The following is a 17,803-nucleotide window of genomic DNA, read 5'->3' as shown; positions in this document are numbered from 1 at the left end:
TTACTCCCGCTTCCATCTTCCCCTGAAACTTATGTCTTTTTAGGTAAAGTTAAAAACAATTTAATGTGCATCTACCGCATCGTAGTATATGCCACCAATGGAGCAATCATGTCACAGAGTTGCTTATTCTTCCCGTGTGACTACTTATTCTCATCCATATCTTAGAAACAGGTGATGTACACAGTTCTGAAATAACTGTACAATCGCCAACTATCTGTGGTAAAGGTTCTATGCCAGAGCTCCCAATTAAATACGCACCATGATCAAGTATCTGAGGTGTACGGACCTTCATTGCATTATTTAACAGCACCGTCTGCTACCGCTGTTCAGTGTGCGCATTTGGTTTGTGCTCGTCTGTATTTCTCTCTACTTTTCTCCTGTCTTTTTTTCTTTATACTCACAGGTCTGGCATTCACTCCTTCCCAGCGGAGGGTAGCTAGCATAAACTACGTCTGTTTAACTTCCCCGCTTTTGTAATCCTCTCTTCCTACCTCCTCACAGACATAAAGAGAGATTCACTCACTCACTCACTCACTCACTCACTCACTCACTCACTCACTCACTCACTCACTCACTCACTCACTCACTCACTCACTCACTCACTCACTCACTCACTCACTCACTCACATCACTCACTCACTCACTCACTCATCCACTCCACTCCACTCGCTCACTCACTCACTCCATTCTATCATCCATCACTCACTCACTCCACTCGCTCACTCACTCATCACTCACTCACTCCACTCACCTCACTCACTCACATTCACTCACTCCACTCACTCGCCGACCCACTCCGCTCGCTCACTCACTCACTCACTCACTCACTCACTCACTCCGCTCGCTCACTCAACTCGCCCACTCACTCACTCACTCACTCACTCACTCACGTCACTCACTCACTCACTCACTCACTCACTCACTCACTCACTCACTCACTCACTCACTCACTTAGTCACTCACTCCACTCACTCACTCGCTCCACTCACTCACTTATGAACGAAAGTAGGGAAATCGATCGTGTGGCCCCATCTTGTTAGACGCAACATGAGACCAATCCGATAATGAAGCTAAAGTATGCATAGGGGAACGTTATTGTTGTTTTTTAATCGATGCGTGGTAGCAGTTATGCGCAAAAGGGAACGGAAAATGGAACAAGGAGACAACTTGCCGCCGGTGCACAAAGCACAGCCTCCGCAATACTTAGTCGTGTTATCTCGAAGGAATGTGCACAGAAGAGGACGTAGACGTTTGTGCTCGAAGTTGTCGTCTCACCGCGGAGGGAGGAGGACGGTGCGAGTTTTAACTCTTCGAATTGCCGGAGGCCTTCCGCGTCGGTACGCCAAGACGCGGAGTTCTCCGCGCGGTTCCCCCGAGACAACGCGCGGTGGCCGGAAGAAATAGGGATAAACAGCGAGCGGACAGAGCAGGCTCGCTCTTTACATATATATAGGACCCGCGGTGTGTGCCGGCCTCTGCGTAGTGTATTGTTTCGTGTTTTTCCTGGCCGTCTCATAAAGAAAGCTTCGCAACCGGTCGCTTCGGAGTTTCCTCCGAGAATCCCGCACATTCGGGAAAAACAAACCCCAGCCGCGAGGATTTGGAAAGAAATACGTCTTTCGCGGGTAAAGTTTTCGGTCCGCTCTAATCCTCCGGCTGTTTGGGCGAGAGACATAAATTTACTTACGCAATGTCACCCCCCCCCCCCTCCCCAACCCGCCTGCGTTCTTTCTTTCTTTCTTTACATCGCGGTCAAACTTGATTTTGATTCAATTCGAACTTTACTATACAGCGCTAGTTATGCAGTGTATTCTACAGCCCCGTTTATGTTTGTACTTCCAAGACATCGTTTTGAAGATTTGCGTACTGAGGGGTCACGCGACAGATGCGTAATGTATTCGTGCTTCGCTTACCTGCACTTGATACTGTGAGTTATTCTATTCTATCTTGTTGGTCGTCCAGTATGCGACAGAGGTTTGGAAAAGTATAAGTAATAGATGCAGGTGGTTCCAATGACTGGAACCACCTGCCCATCTCATTTGCTCAACTGACCGACGGCATTTAAAGATACTGTTCAACGTTATTTCTTTTATAAGCAGCCGTATTTTTTTCGTATGTTCCCTGTGTATAATGCTACCCACTCGCTTCTGCAGTTGATTCGTTCCTTGTTTGTATTGTAAAATAAATAATGGAGGCAAAGAAGGATTCTCACTTTTGAATATAAATTTGATCGTCTCAACATTACCTCGCAGGATGCAGTCGTTTTATTACTCCTGAGAGCGAAAAGATCTTAATGTCGTTCTCTCATGCATGGTTTTCTAAACTGCAACGTAATAACTTATCTTGGATTCCAAGAATCGATACACATATAAAAGTAGAGTTTGATGCACTGTAGTGAGCTTACGAAAACGTGTGCAGGTTTTGTCCTTTCTTTGTGGTTGTGCGTATCTATCAAGGAACGCTGTAAAAGATGGCGGCAGATAGTTGCGTGGTACGATGAGGCTTGGAAATTTGCAGGCATAAGATAGTCGGCTGAAGCCGAACAGCCGTGACTGAGGATTCTTGGGATGGAACTTCCTCAAAACTGTGGACATGAGACGTATGGCGATAATTGTTATGTACATTTTAAACAACTAACCTGAGGTTCGTGAGGCTTGAGCTACACAAACGTTCATAATGTTTTTTTTTTCTTTAAAGGAAAAACTTCCTTTGCCTCTTCTCCATCGCTGCGTGTGCTGGTCGCTGCTTCGCCCGAATAGTAGATATGGGGCATAGTTAAAACTGGCCCCGGATATAGATTGTATAGTGCGAAGGGGTGGCGGAAGGTATCCGTAAGCACGGATTGGAGCTCCGAGGCAAACATGGCGTCATACCATGACCTCCCTACCACTGTGATCATTGTCATGTCGTCATCATTCCACCATACACAATATGCTTTCTTGACGAATACGTGCGTGCTTTTTTTTGGTGTTTTGCCTTATTATCTCCTAACAAGGTCCTGGTTCTCGTCACCGCCTTATACAGCACCTTCGTAATGCTACGTGTATGGTGTGTTCTGGCCGTATCTCTAAGACTCACTTTTGGCCATGTTAATTATATACCGCGTTGGTGAACGACTGGGCATTTTTAGAAAATTTGCCGGTTTCTTGTGTTAATTTAATATGCCCTTCCTTTAGACCTATGGCATTAACTGGTGACATTATTAGTGAGATGGGAAATTCTGTTATTATAGCGAACGAGCATAAGAATCCAAGATGGCCGCACTGATGTCACTGATATAGATATGCTTCATTGCGTATTGTGTGCAAAATAAACGAGTATATAGCCCGTGTCCCGAATTTTCTTTCCTCATGCAATAACGCCCATTAGACCTGCGTCCCTTCTTTTGTCCTTCTGTACCATCGAAGTCACGCAACCACATGCAGCTTCCCCTACCAACTTACCCCTTGGTCCCCTAAGTAATATCGTATTTACTGCTACGCTCTGCGCCCCCGTTGAAAAGACATGTAAAGGCGTTTTCCGACGCCTCAGGGCCGTGTTATTCGGAGCCGCGCATTCCCAGAGACACCACGAAACTGAAAAATCGAACCAATCCCTGAAACTCTGCCCCCCAGCGCAGAGGACCGAAGCGAAGGAGAGCGTGCGAGAGCGAGAGAGAGGAAGAGACAAGCATTGAGGAATAAAAAAAGGAATCGTTCAATCAAGATTCCGGAAGTTACGTTTGAGTCACGTGGCCCCTTCACGGCATCTTGCGTCACGTCCGCCCAGACCGGCTCTTTTTCTTCCCTCCCCGCGGGCGCCCGCTGCGCCCGCTCGTGTCGGCCAAGCCTCCTCTCCCAGAGGTCTCGGTGTCGCCGTGTGCGGAGCTCGCAGTCGTCTCTCCCTTCGGCGAACGGAAACGCCCGGGGAGTCGTCTCCTGGACACGGGAATTTTTACACGGCGTGCCCCCAACAGCAGCAGCAGCCGCCGAAGCGGTTCTCCACTCTTTTTGGCTTTTGTGCGTGTACGCCTTTATGGTGAGCCGCCGCTGCCTGTGATCGAAAACAGTCGCCCCCACTGGATGCGATCATGAAGTGTGCTGCCCCTGTGCTCTTCGCTGCTCTATGCGTCTTCGGAGTCACCGCCGCGCTCAAAGGTAGGCTGGCCCCCTTTGGTGGACGGCTTCTGTTGTTACCCCCCACGTACCTACCTCCCAGTGTTCGTGAATGTTTGTGTGCGTGTGTGATTGCGGTGCGTTGTGTAGGGGCACCGCTCAGCAGCTGGGTTTCCATGTTTGGCGGATTTGGAGCAGTACGTGTGCGCGACTACGACTACGGTCTTCTCCTATGCTGCTCTCGTATCCTCTACTTCGCCAGCTTGTTCCGTAGACGCACCACTGCGCACGTCGGCCTTCGTGTCGCGACGGAGCTGGCGATACCCGCATAGCTACTTCGAGCGGGGCCGCTCCACAACTCCAGGGCGGCTCGCCGAGACTACCAGAGGTGCCTCTCCGAGCCGCCGCCGCCACCACCGCTACCACCGCTAGGCCTAACCCTCCGAGCTGCGAGCGGGGCATCATCTCTGCGCTGCGCGCTTCGATCCTTTTTTTTCGCTGACGACGCCGCGGCTCACTGAAGGAGCAAAACGCACTTCCTGTTTGTATATGCTAGTACGTTTTCGTACACTGACTCACGGACGTATGTGGTCGCTGCGGCGGGCTTTTGTGCGCGCAGATGTTTGTTTACTGCAATGCTTACCTGGCCGCATGCAGGCATTGCGGCCAGCGCGGATCTGTTACAGCGAGCGCTTGTTACAATGAGCGTCGAGCAAGTTTCGAGGTTGCCATTGGCAACGCTATTTGGCTCGCCCGTCGCTCGGTGAGTGGTGTCCCCCGTCGGATTTCTCTTGCGAGCCACCAAATGTCATCGCGCGCAGGTTGTTTGTTTACACATGGTCTATATATACCTGCATGGTGGTTGAGTTTTATGTTATTCAGCACAGTGGTCACCTGGGTAGATTTTCGACAGACACAAGCGCAGTGATATTCGGGGCACATTGCATGAGCTTTCCTACGCGGAAGTTAAATGTCGTTTGGACATGTAATAACTGGAAAGTTTTCAGCACTGCGCCTCCTTAACCCTTATGCAGCATTGTAGAACGTAAAGCGCCATCAATTAGTCACACTACTGCACGTAACCGGTTAATAATAAAAGCAGAACGGCAAATTAGTTCACGATAATTTTTCATTGACTTCAGCAAGGTCGCTAACAGGCAAGGTTTCGTCAATACGAGGCTTTCGATTAAATCGTCTCTCTTTCCAAAATGCTCTTGCTTCCGATGGTCGTTGTGGACTGGCGCTTGTGATATGCGCCGCAGAGGATCACTATGCAGGGCTGCAATCTAAAAAAGAAAAACAAACTAAGGAAGAAAGATACCAGCTCCACCCACAGCCTTCGCTGTCCCTTACAAAGAGAGAACTTGCATGAATGCTGCGTTTGATGTTCTCGTTACATCTAGGACACCGCGACACTGCCGTAGCAGAAAGTGACTTTACCATAAAGATATACATGTTTGTGTCGCTGGCTTTAGCTTGAAAACTTGAACGTCCTGGTAAATTTCTTCATCGATTCTGACGTCGCTGTTCAGCCGAACGCAATGTTTTACGTAGTAACGACGAACCTTTAACTCTCAGTATCCGTAGTACTTACACTAGCCGAGAAAAAAGTACTTACTGTGGAGTGGAAACCAGCTAGCACGACGGTCTTTCGCAGGTGAAGAGCAAGCGCGCCGCAGTTCTGTGGGCGGAGCTTAGCTTTTTTTTTTATTATTGGGTTGTAACCTCCTTGGTTGTAACCGAGTGTAACCAGGGGCTCTACGAAAAAGATGGCGTTTCTAAGAGGGCCGAGTGCAGAGCAAATACCCTCTTGTTTCACCCAACTGAACTGGATCGTTGGTGTCTGATAAGATCGGGCCCGCACTTACGCGATACTTTTTCTAGTGGCAGTATTTCTTTTGGCCCAGCGAACCTCTCGAGCACACCTTCGCGCCGTATTTGGGTCACAATCGTCACCCAAGGGTGATAAAAAAGCAACTCGCCGCGTACTGCAGCGGATGACCCGGTCAGCCTGAAGCTCCCGCTCCTGCTGCTGCTGCTGCTGCTACTGTCTACACCGCCGAAACGATCATCATTAAGCGAGGAAACCCGGGGTATACGCAGAACGGGAGCGTGAAAAAACACAAAAAACGCGCTAATAATCACGATGTCAGCCCCGTTTCGGCGAGCTCAAAAGCAAGCCGCCTTCGTCGCCTGACGCTCGTTGCTTGGAAACTTTACTCGCAGGGCTGCTTACCAAGCCACCTTCGTTCGCCCCGTACTTGTGTTGCAGGAACGGTCGAGGCGTGTGTGCTCTGATAGTGGAAGACTGTAACAGCGCAGAACGGCATAATTATCGTCGGATTCCAATCTTCCCCTAGCGCATCGTCCCTTCTCCTAACTCCGCCATTAGCCGATTCGTTTTCGCCAGGCGCAGCACCGAGGCGACCCCTGGCCGTATTACAGGTTTACTGCTAAGCTCTGATGCGCTGTTTGTAGCTACGGGTTGGGGTGTATAGTGCGTGATTGCCTGTGTGTGCGTGCGCGTGTTTGTTTCGAAGGCTGTTCAGAGGGATGAGCGACCTGTGCGGTGCACGCGATCTTGTCGTAATGTCTATCGTAGAGTTGTTATGGTGCGTTGATTGGCTGTTCGGCTCGATCATTTCGTCGTGAACTCCCGTAGACTACGCGTTGGAAAATTTGCGCACGTTATTACGCGAAGTATTGTATCCTATTGGGTGGTCTCCACTAGTAAGACCCGCGTAGTGATCGCGAAGATTACGGCGCAGTTTGGAGGGATTCGAGCCGAGCACCTCATCTCTCGCATACCATTCTCGCATTTCTTCCTTCGCAGTACTTGACCGAGCTAGTGGGTGTGTATGCTGTGGGCGTTGCGTAGTTTCTTCGGTGTACTGACGTTGCCATGGAACCCCCCACCCACCCTCTGCGAAATGCTATGTTTTGACACCCACCGGGTGTAGTGCAGGCAGCATAAGTGCTAGTAGATACGGTTCTTGAATTCGGTGGCAAATATTAAAGTGAAAGCCGTAGATGCCTCATAAAACGCAAAATTGACCGTCGGCGGCGACGGCATCAACGCGAGTGGTACGTAAAATCACACGGTGACGTCACCGTATGACGTCACAGATCGCCAAATTTTGTGATTGGCATCATGACTTCACGTAATGACGACGTCGTTTGGTCAAAGGTGGGCCGATCCCTGAGGCAGTGCAAAACCACGTTTGGTGTAGAAACCTTTCGGAGGGGGCGTGAGAGGATCAATACTTTGACTGAGAAGGAAACGAAGATGGCTTTCGCCTTCGAATCGTCTTAGGCGGATGCATAAGGGGCCCTACGAGTTTTTGCATACCCCGTTGATTCCATCCTAGCCAGAAAACGCGAAGGTGTTAGCCACGCGACAACCAAACACCCCTTGTACACCAACATAGGCGTTATAAATATCTATCGTCTACGTAGTCTTATACGGGTATCTGTAGTGCATCGATGCTCCCGTTAAGCCTGTATTGTGTATAAAACCCCATCTCTTCTGAAATGCCTGCACGTGGTTGCGAAACGTTGAACGACACTGGCGACGCAGTGTTTCGTTGCGGTCGACAGGAGGCGGCGGTATCCCATCACGGCATGGATGATGACGACAGGTGCGGGGGAGATGCGTTCCATCGCGCGCCTCTCGTCGCCATGCCGGTGCCGTGGCGGGCTCGACAAGATTGATGAGCATGCCTACGCTGTTGCCGGCGGGAACGCATCGGTGGCGAAGTTGACGACGGCACCTTGGTAACAGTATGTCGGGTTTAGGGCACGTGATGTTCCCCACCACCGCCGGTCTGAGATCCATACGTTAGCTAATGCGATGTCGCTCAAGAAGACGAGCTAGAAGATGCGTAGCATCTCACTCGTGTTGCTCATACTAAAGAAAAGTCACGTGATCGGGTTAGATGGATGAAGATTCGGAAAGAGCCTCCGGTCGTCAGGGAAAGGCAAGGAGGCTAAGCCCGGTTTACTACCCTGCACATGGAAGGGGGAAAGGGACTGAAATACGTGCAATAGATTAGGAGGGAAGTAGCACATGCAAGGAGAGACGTTAACTGCAGCTGTGATCCAGAGGTAGAGAGTGGGCCTCCAATGCTGGAGGTATCGGGTTCGAGTCCCAGTGCTTCATCTCGCGAAGGTGGCCTTACCCCTCCGCTCTCTTCTGTCTTTCACACCTCGCTTCGTCATGCTTCTTATGGTTTGCAGATAATAAGCGTCTTTCCTTATCTTTAACCACTATCGGGAGACAAGCCCGTACTCGCACAGACATATGCAAATGAGAACGGACTCAGCTGTCTTTATTGTACCATGACTCTTAACAAAATGGAGTACGTCATAATTAATCAACCTGTACCTGTATGCCATTGACGCAACCGTGAAGTTACCGACTATTACATCGTTTTGTTCGACGGAAAGAAACCTTGCTGTGCCTTCTTAGACCGTCTCCCACGAAGCATTGCCCACTCCTAATTTGAATCGCAGACTGTGCCAAGTGCAACATATGTGCAACAAAGTTTCCTGTTCTGAGCTAGTACGTACGTAGTTGTTGGTAACTGAAGCGGCGCTAACCGACGGGACGAGGAAGAGGGGCTCTCTCTGTCACCGTGGGGCCGTCAGCTTGTGCCCTCTTTTCGTTCGAACTATTCTGACGCAATCTTCCTACGTATATACGACAAGTTATTTAATTAACAAGCTCGCTCTGCCTAGCAAAGCATGGCCGTTACAGATAACGTCCGTGTCGTATTCTTTCTTTGTATCGTACACAGCCCTTGTTATGAGAAGTAACCTCGTTTCTTTGACGGGAACAAAGACTAGCAGGAAGGATCGATACCACGAAGTTCCCCGCCCCCCTTTTTTTTTTACCACTTCTCGTCCTAATGGTAGCGTCGTCGTTAACATCGGAGCAACGTTATGAGTGTCAGGTAGTCTTCGTTCGATTCGGGGCGTTATCCTGCTAGGCAAGCTCGCAGATGTTTAACAACCGTGAACTCCTGGTACGCCAATCCCGATTTGTAGCTAACATCTAATCATGTAGCTTTGGCCGAAGGCACTGTTCACAACTGAGCACTACAGCGCGATAATGCTGTTTTTGTCGCTTTCCCGCTATAAAGGTTTTCCGTGGTCCGGACCAGACAAGCCTTTTTTTTCGGTTCAGAAGTTGCGGCTGCTTCCAGGGGCTCCTTGCGTTCTCGCGTTCAATGCCAGCAGTGGTTACGCTTGTCCGGATATAGTTGCTTGCGTTTCAGCCCACGCGACTCACTCGATCCGAGCAACGCTCTCGTTGAACTTGGTGATTAACGATGACCACCCGCGACCAAGGAACGCCGAGACACGACCTCTTGTCTTCAAGGCACCCGCCTACGTCCGTTTACAGTGTACGGACGGTTTGTTTTTGCTTGTACAGTGATTTCATGACGGGTGGTTGCTATGACGGGTGGGCTCACCCTCGCTTTCAGGCTTGCGACCTCTCTCTCTCTCTCTCGCTATCGGTTTACCTTCTAGCTGTGTAGGCTTTCCCGCGCAGTCCTTTGCCGTCTCGCAGGAATTAACCTCGGTAGTTAGCGAGCAAATTGCGACTTCAGTATATAGTAGCACAGACTGGTTAGCGTTCATTCATCTTTCCTTTAATTACACGCTTAGGCAGCGAGACGGAACGTATCCCAGAGGCCGGCCGGCCGGCCCTCCTCTCTTCTCGTCTTTGGTGGGCTCCGTGGATATGCATGACCGGGCTTGTTCTTACCGTGATCTCTTTTTTTTTTTCCTTGTTTTGTTCTATATATGTGAGCGAGCACGCGTCGGTGTCTGTTTTTTTCCGCTGAACCTCACGCGCTTGCAACCCTCTGGATCATTTTGTTTCGTTATGCCCGTCCAGTTCTTACATGCAGGGAAAAGAAAGTTCGTTAGTGAGCAAGCCTAGACTATATAACTCCAGAGAGCAGGGGCTGGGCATGCCATCCCGTTCAGTTTCCTTTCCGGTATATCGTCACTCTGTTAATTTAATGCACTGCATTTGCCCGCCACACGCATGCATTCATGTCATTTGGAATGCAGACTTTTGCCAGCATGACCTTTCTTTCTTTCTTTCTTTCTTTCCTTTTTTTCTTTCTTTCTTTCTTTCTTTCTTTCTTTCTTTCTTTCTTTCTTTCTTTCTTCTTTCTTCTTTCTTTCTTCTTTCTTTCTTCTTTCTTTCTTTCTTTCTTTCTTTCTTTCTTTCTTTCTGTCTTCTTTCTTTCTTTCTTTGTCACTGTCATAAGTGTACTTTACTGCATCCTTCCTGAGAGCTTACAACTGCGCTATTCAAGCAAACAACATGAGCGAGCAGACTTTCCTGTTCCAATATGTCAAATAACGGAAATCACCCTATAAAGTACACAGCTCTCTCTGTGCTAGATGTCCTATGCCAACATCCGTACAACTTGTAAAGGACAGTCGCGTCTAACAAATCTAACCCTTTCCATCGTGGTTTCAAGTTCAGCTGGCCCGCCATAATTGCTTGGCTGTTAATGGAGCCGAGCTGCTAAACACGAGGGCGTGGGTTCGATTCCCGGTCACAGAGACCGTATTTCGATGGGGGCGAAGTAAAAGAACTTCATGTACTTCGATTGAAGTGCACGTTAAGTAACTCCACGTAGTCTAAATTATACCGGAGCCCCTACGGCTTCGTGTCTCATAAGAAACATCGCAGTGTTAGCGGGTAAACCCCCTGACTATTTTTTATATTATTTAACATCTGGAGCAGCCATCTCACATACGCGTTGCACGTATCCGCTGCCGTTCATAGTACGTGTATCGCGCGCCTAATAATATCTGGGGTTTAACGTCCCAAAACCACGATATGATTATGAGAGACGCCGTAGTGGAGGGCTCCGGAAATTTCGACCATCTGGGGTCTTTAACGTGCACCTAAATCTAAGTACACGGGCCTCAAACATTTTCGCCTCCATCGAAAATGCAGCCGCCGCGGCCGGGATTCGATGCCGCGACCTTCGGGTCAGCAGTCGAGCGCCATAACCACTAGACCACCGTGGCCTTCTATACGACACATGATATACATTGCGAGGGGTTTCTGTCACTGATATTTTTGCCCTGACGTTTCTGTCAGTGCAGCTGTGTAGTCGTATACGTGGACAGACTGGTCGTCCGGACGGCCAAATAGCTCACGTGTACCCTACAGCTTATATATTACGGATACGCTTAAGTGGCGCCATTTTGGGGTGTTAACGTTGCCGTTTTTTTTTTTTCACATTAGCAACTAAATGATCAGTTACTATGTGTAGTTTAGTCGTACGCATGAAAAATGGCTGTGCGGACGCATTGGTCGTTTCGTGAGCTCGTCTGTTTGACGTCGTTACGACACACAAAACTGAGAAATAAATCGCGCAAAAGCCCAAGATGGCGGCCCGTATAAATTCATCTAGGCAAGTGCTCCGAATGGCTGGCACCTATACGTCAATTCATTGGCCGTGTATGACCATACTATCCGCCGCATTCTTCGGGCGACGACGACCCCTGAAAGAGGCGCCTAGCGTTCCAGGAAACGTGTCTGCGCACCTTTTTTTGCAAACGTTTTTGGTTGTTGGTGTCTGGCGATTGTGTGTGTAGGGTGGGGGAGGAGGGGGGAGGGTGACATGCGCAGGATGCGTTGCCGCATAGTCAACGCTGGGCTTGTTGCCAGCGCGTGCCTCCGGTCCTGGGACAAGTGAAGCGTGTGGCGGCACGGGCCTTGGGTGGGAGAAGCCACGTGCCTCGGCTGTTCCGTGATTTGTAAACAATGGAAACAAAGAAGGCGAGTACGGGGAGAGGCCACAATGAGCCCACCCGCCCGCGTGCGTGTGAAAGTAAGGAGAGACGGCGTTCTCTCAGCCGTCTTGATTAATGAGTACCTGGGGTATGCAGTCACGTCATCGAAGCTGCCATTTTGTTGTATGCGGTCACCACAGTGAACAGGCGCTCTTTAGCTCGGATGTGTTCATCTCCATAAGTTCGAGTTTATTTTATAATAATTGCTCCGGTTTTACGTCCCAAAACCATGGCATGATTACGGGAGACGCCGTAGTGGAGGGCTCCGGAAATTTCGAACACCTGTGGTTCTTTAACGTGCACCTATATCTAAGTACGCGCGCCTCTAGCATTTATCAAATGCAGCCGCCGCGGCCGGGATTAGATCCCGCGACCTTCGGGTCAGCAGCAGTCGAGAAAAATAACCACCAGACCACCGAGGCGGGGTTTTTTTCTTTCATGGTGTTTATGGTAAATGACCTCAATTTATACGTAAACAGCGTACAAGATATCCAAATCTGCCTCATGCAAGCGCGAGACGAACATTACAAAGCACCAATGCCGAAGTAAACTGTTATCTAAAAGGGTATTGAAGCGACACATTTAATGAAGAGTGGATGCCAATCTGTTTGGAACGGTGGTTGACCAGAAAAGTTTTTAAAATAGCCCCCTATGGGGCTATCTTGTAAGCATTTTGTCACAGAACGGAGGCGGTCCATTCTATCGAGATGTATACGCGACTGGTCAATGTGATCCGTGACGGACGTCCCGGCCTTACATTGACCAATTAGTGCGGCTCGATAGAACGGACCGCCTCCGTTCTGTGACAGAGCGCTTACAAAATAGCCCTTTAGCTTTAAAGCCATTCACAACAGTGGAAGCTGCAAATGGTACAGCACAATGACGTGCGTTGTCATCACGGTGCAGGAAGAGAAGGGTGTGGCGTGTGTTGCACCTGGGATGACGCATGCGTCCAGGGGTCGTGTTGTCGTCGATCGATCGCGGTTTGCAATGCACTCGACAATAACACGGGGATGCATGTGCCAATGACGCTTATAGAGGTGCGTGTGCGTCCTTATTTTCGTCAAATCTCCGTTGAGCCGTGGCTTTAGCCTGTCAACGCGTACGCTGCAGCTGGTCAGTGCACCTTATGCAAAAGTGGTCGATCGTGTGCGAGGCCCAGGGCTCTCGAGTTTGATCGACGTGTTCCTCCTTTGAAGGCGCACATATGGCGTCTATATGGCGAAGTTATAGGACAGCAGAATGGAGGCTTTGTCTTTGGGCGTATGTTTCAGCAAAAATTACTGAAGTGAAATCTAGTGCTATAGTGTCCTTAGGGAGCTGCAAATCGTATTAGTCAGGCTGGGGAATGTTGTAGATGTACTTCAATATGGTGGTTAAGCGGACTTGTTGGTACGTACGCATAGTTTTTCAAGCAGCGCCATAACAGGACACCGAGAATAGACCACACAACGCAGGCGCTGTGTTGTGTGCCCTTTCTCAAAAACTCTGCGCTTGCATCTTTCCTATCAAGAATTCTTTTCTATCGAAAACGGCGATCGTTACATTGATAGCGTGGGAGCCGTTCGCGTACTGAAAGTACTGGGCGCGTTGTTAAAGCAAGGGAAAGACACACAAGATGAACGACGACTATCTCTGTGTGAGGCAAGGATATGCGCCTCGAGGGTCGTAAACTGATTTTACAGTGTTGTAGAGATAAACGCCGGAGGGTGTGACTGTTCTTTATAGCGTACACGTGAACGCGGAGACTTTGTCCACTTGCTGCGTAGTTTGAGCTGCGACTGCTGAGGAATCTCGAAATCTTACGGTACAAGCGGGGAGATTAGATAAAATAATGCACCATCCATCATGGAGCAGCAAGGTGTGCAGGCATTTGGCGTGGAAATGTACACCGATCGCCACTACTTGAGGTGCCTGCATCGACGCAGGAGATGGAGGTTATCCTCGGCGTGTGCTCGCATTCCGCTGCTTTCGCCTCCTCTTCCAACACCGCTTTGTGTTTCTCTCTCTCCCTCTTTGATGATAAGAGACACATTGTAGCAGCTCACAAGTGCCGTTTCCTGAATCCGGCGCCTCTGATAGGGCACGTACGTATACCGGCGTCCCCACACTAGCGAGCATGTCGTTATCGCGTCTCTTCGTTCTTGAAGCAGCGGGGCGTTTCCTTCTGACGAAATAAGTTATCCAACGCATGTGGGGGATGACTCGACCTCGAGTCCGGCATGCGGACGACGAGTTCGTTTTCAAGGGCGTCTGCGATAGTTCACATGTGTGTGTGTGTGTGTGTGTGTGTGTGTGTGTGTGTGTGTGTGTGTGTGTGTGTGTGTGTGTGTGTGTGTGTGTGTGTGTGTGTGTGTGTGTGTGTGTGTGTGTGTGTGTGTGTGTGTGTGGTGTGTGTGTGTATGGTGCCGGTTTGGTATTTATTTGATTCCTGGTATAAAAAGCTTCCATGAATTGTTATACATGGGTGCAGTTAACTACTGCATTTTCCGGACGCAGTCTCGTCGTAGACGAACTATCTACGTGAGCAATGTGTGGGTGACCGAAAAAAAAGAAGATGAAAAGAAAAGCTGCGAATCGCATTTTACTAAGAATTTCCAAGGAAGCGCATTTTCTACTGTACTGCGGAATTCATCAGGAAGTAAGCCACGGTACTAATACCGTATAATTGATAGACGTACAATAAGTAATAGACGGGCTGGAAGTGACACAATATACTAAGTCCGTGCACTTGAACAACAAGAGAAAAAGAAAAGAAGGTGGGGGAGGGAAATAATCGACTGCGAACAAAAGGAACATGGCTTTCACCTTCGAGACGTCTTAGGTGAATGCGTGAAGGAGCCTGCGAATGTCTTTCTCTCCATGGTGGCCGACCGACTTTCGGTGGTGACGTTTCTCTTCAGTAACGTTCGTTACTCATTCACAGCGCAGTTTGTGTACATCCAACTCGCTTTGCTTTCTTAAAAAATAAAAAAAAAATTAAGGGTTTGAAGAACACGAAAGAGGCCTCCTCGATCCACGCCTATCTTGGGCGGTCGCGTCATCCCAGCCCCGGCCGCAGTTTCTCGCGCTCCACTTTGTGTGGGGTTAAAGAAACAATAAATAGAGGTTTTCCTAGACAGATGAAACGGAGTAGGTGGGGGTCGCCCTTGAGACGTCACGCAGTCGTCGTACTGTACAACACACACACGCCGTGGACAGAAAGCGGGGAGGTCATCCGTCGTGCCACTTCGTGGTCCTGTCTGGCAGGGCTTTTTTTCGAAAGGGAGGTCTTTTTTTTAAGGCTCTTCGTCGGACCCTCGCGAGATGATGCACTGCTGCTCGAGCTCCTCCTTGCCTAGAGGGTGCGTCCGTTAGTCTAGAGGGTGTTGTGCCGTCTCGCCTGATTTTGCTGCTGTTGGCTGAGCCGACAAGCGCTGCGGGTGTCTGGCCTGTTCCCTCCCTTTCTCTCGTAGACTGCATAATGTTGCTGTTCTGCGCGATGAGGATGCTTTTGTTTATGCAGCTGCCGCCAGGAGGGGCGGCGGCGTGACTGATTGCGTCGTGTGAGGCCGCCGCTTATTTTGCGAGGCGAGACGGACGCACGCCCGTGAAAGTTGCGCTCTCTCAGCACTGCAGCGTTGCGGAGTGACGGTGCAGATGGAAGTTGCAGTGCTTTTGCTGTTATACTTCCTGACCCTGATTTATTTGTTACGGAGAGGCTGCCTCTGGCTAGATTCTGGCGGGTCGCATCCGCGGACGAAAGGACGCGTATAAACAAGGATTCCCGGCGAACCGATTTACTAGACTAATCCAGTGTTATTGCTCCGAAAAAAAAAATCAACATTGCATAAAAGTAACCTTTCCTCTGAATAAATCAGAGCTCACAAACTCACATGACAGCGAACCTGACAGCATGGCGGAATTCGACAATGGCCACTGTAGAGCACCCTATGGCAGTATCTGCCACAGCGCGCCAAGTGAGAGCTCACTTATGATAACTTGCTTGCTTCCTCGATTGCTTAATTGACCGTTATTTTCTAACCTCCTCGTTTCGGAGCGCTTGTCATAATGGCTATCAGCGCTCTAGACTAGCCATACCTAGTGAAGTCTCGTCAAGTTTTCGATCGTATAGACTTCAGCCTCTCGCCCCTAAGACGTTTCGGCAGGTCCATGTGCCAGACCGTGAGAAACGCTGCTTCAGGGCGCGTCCTAAAGCAGTGGAAAGCGCTGCCCGCCTTCGTCAGCCATGGAGGTTTAATGCGTTTATTAAGCCCGGCAGGACTAATGAGGGAAGCTCAAGGCGTAGGATAACATGTCCGCCGACGCGACGATGGTGTAATAAGAGATAGCGCTGCGTGAGCCCTCTTTCTCGCATGCACGGATCGTACGTTATAGGATGAGGATAATGTTAATTAGGACATTTGAAGAATTTGTCGATTTGAAACTTTCGCGAAATTTAAAGCGAATAAATTTGCGAGGTCGAAAGCAATAGAGACAGAGACAAGGCAAGAAAAAGGCAGTGAAGTTAATCGTGGCGCACCTGGTTTGCCACCCAACATTGGGGTAGGAGGCAGAGAAAACGAAGCTAATTATAGTAATGAATGCAAGATGCGCTGTCTCATTGCGTTCCATACGCATACATGCTTCGCTGTACTCGGCATAACGTGTTGTCCCGCTTTACATTACACACGCCCGCACAAGCTTCTGTTTGTAAATGTACTCGGCAGCCGGCTGTGTGTGCTTAGATTTAGATGCACATGAAGAAAAAAAAAATATACACGTGGGCCAAATTAATCTCGAGTCACCCACTGTTATTTGTCTAATGGTCATATCGGTGCTTGGGCATGTAAAGATGCATTAATATGTGGGAGTATGGATTAGTCGTTCGGCTGGCTTGTTGTCGTATACTCGACTGCCGTATGGCGTCCGGATGAACAGCTGCTTTCAGGTGCACTGCCCGTCCGCTTGCCGCCAACACCCTTCCCTCTCTGTTCTCACGCGGACACAGCCTTGATCGCAGCCAGGTGTGCTTGAGTGAAGCGAGTGTGCGGGGCCTTACGCCTATCGCACGGCGGATGCCCTTGGATTGGTCGACTAGGTGCCGGTATATCTTGTATACCCCCTCGCGACTTTCTTGTGATTCGCCCCGCCACGGTGGTCTAGTGGTTATGGCGCTCGACTGCTGACCCAAAGGTCGCGGGATCGAATCCCGGCCGCGGCGGCTGCATTTTCGATGGAGGCGAAAATGTTTGAGGCCCGTGTACTTAGATTTAGGTGCACGTTAAAGAACCCCAGGTGGTCGAAATTTCCGGAGCCCTCCACTACGGCGTCTCTCATAATCATATCGTGGTTTTGGGACGTTAAACCCCAGAAAAAAAAAATACTTTCTTGTGATTCAGTTTTTTCGCTTTTCATTAGGACTCGCAGTCGGTGCTGCAGTATCTCGGTTTTTCCTTCCTTCTCGTTGTACGTTTCTTTGGATGAATTCCAAGAGAAATTAGCTGGCAATGGTGATAGTGAAGAAAGAAGCGAGCTTGAGGATCGGACCTACGCTCGTTTACAATTAAGTTTATCAAGGCGGAAGCCTCAGATGCCTCATGAAACGCGGAAAAGTGACCGTCGGCGTGTTGACGCGAATAATGGTCCAAAAAGTCACGCGATCACAGGTGACACGATGACGTCATCATAACGGCGCATAACATGACGTCACCTGATGACGTCAGAACATGACATCGTTCGTTGATCAAAGGTGGGCAGATACCGGAGGCAGTGCGTCGCTACGTTAGGTGAGAAAAGATTCAAGAGTAGGAAGGAACAATACGATCGACTGAGAAGAAGAACAAGAAGGAGAAGGTGGAGAAGATGGATTTAGCCTTCGAGTTGTCTTAGGCGAATGC

General features: G+C 49.5%; 1 protein-coding gene across 1 annotated transcript in view; it reads left to right on the top strand.

Moving 5' to 3' along the window:
• Positions 1-3,852: 3,852 nt before the first annotated feature.
• LOC119390351 (calsyntenin-1) overlaps positions 3,853-17,803 on the top strand; it is a 241,135-nt gene continuing 227,184 nt past the window's right edge. The window contains exon 1 of the mRNA XM_037657958.2: positions 3,853-4,136. Within this exon, the coding sequence (XP_037513886.1) occupies positions 4,070-4,136 (67 nt within the window). The 5' untranslated portion in view covers positions 3,853-4,069. The remainder of the gene's footprint in view (positions 4,137-17,803) is intronic.

The sequence above is a fragment of the Rhipicephalus sanguineus genome, chromosome 4 (assembly GCF_013339695.2).
Source record: "Rhipicephalus sanguineus isolate Rsan-2018 chromosome 4, BIME_Rsan_1.4, whole genome shotgun sequence".
NCBI classification, from domain to species: domain Eukaryota; kingdom Metazoa; phylum Arthropoda; class Arachnida; order Ixodida; family Ixodidae; genus Rhipicephalus; species Rhipicephalus sanguineus.
Note: the sequence above shows the minus strand (reverse complement) of the source record. Positions and strands in the feature narration are given on the sequence as shown.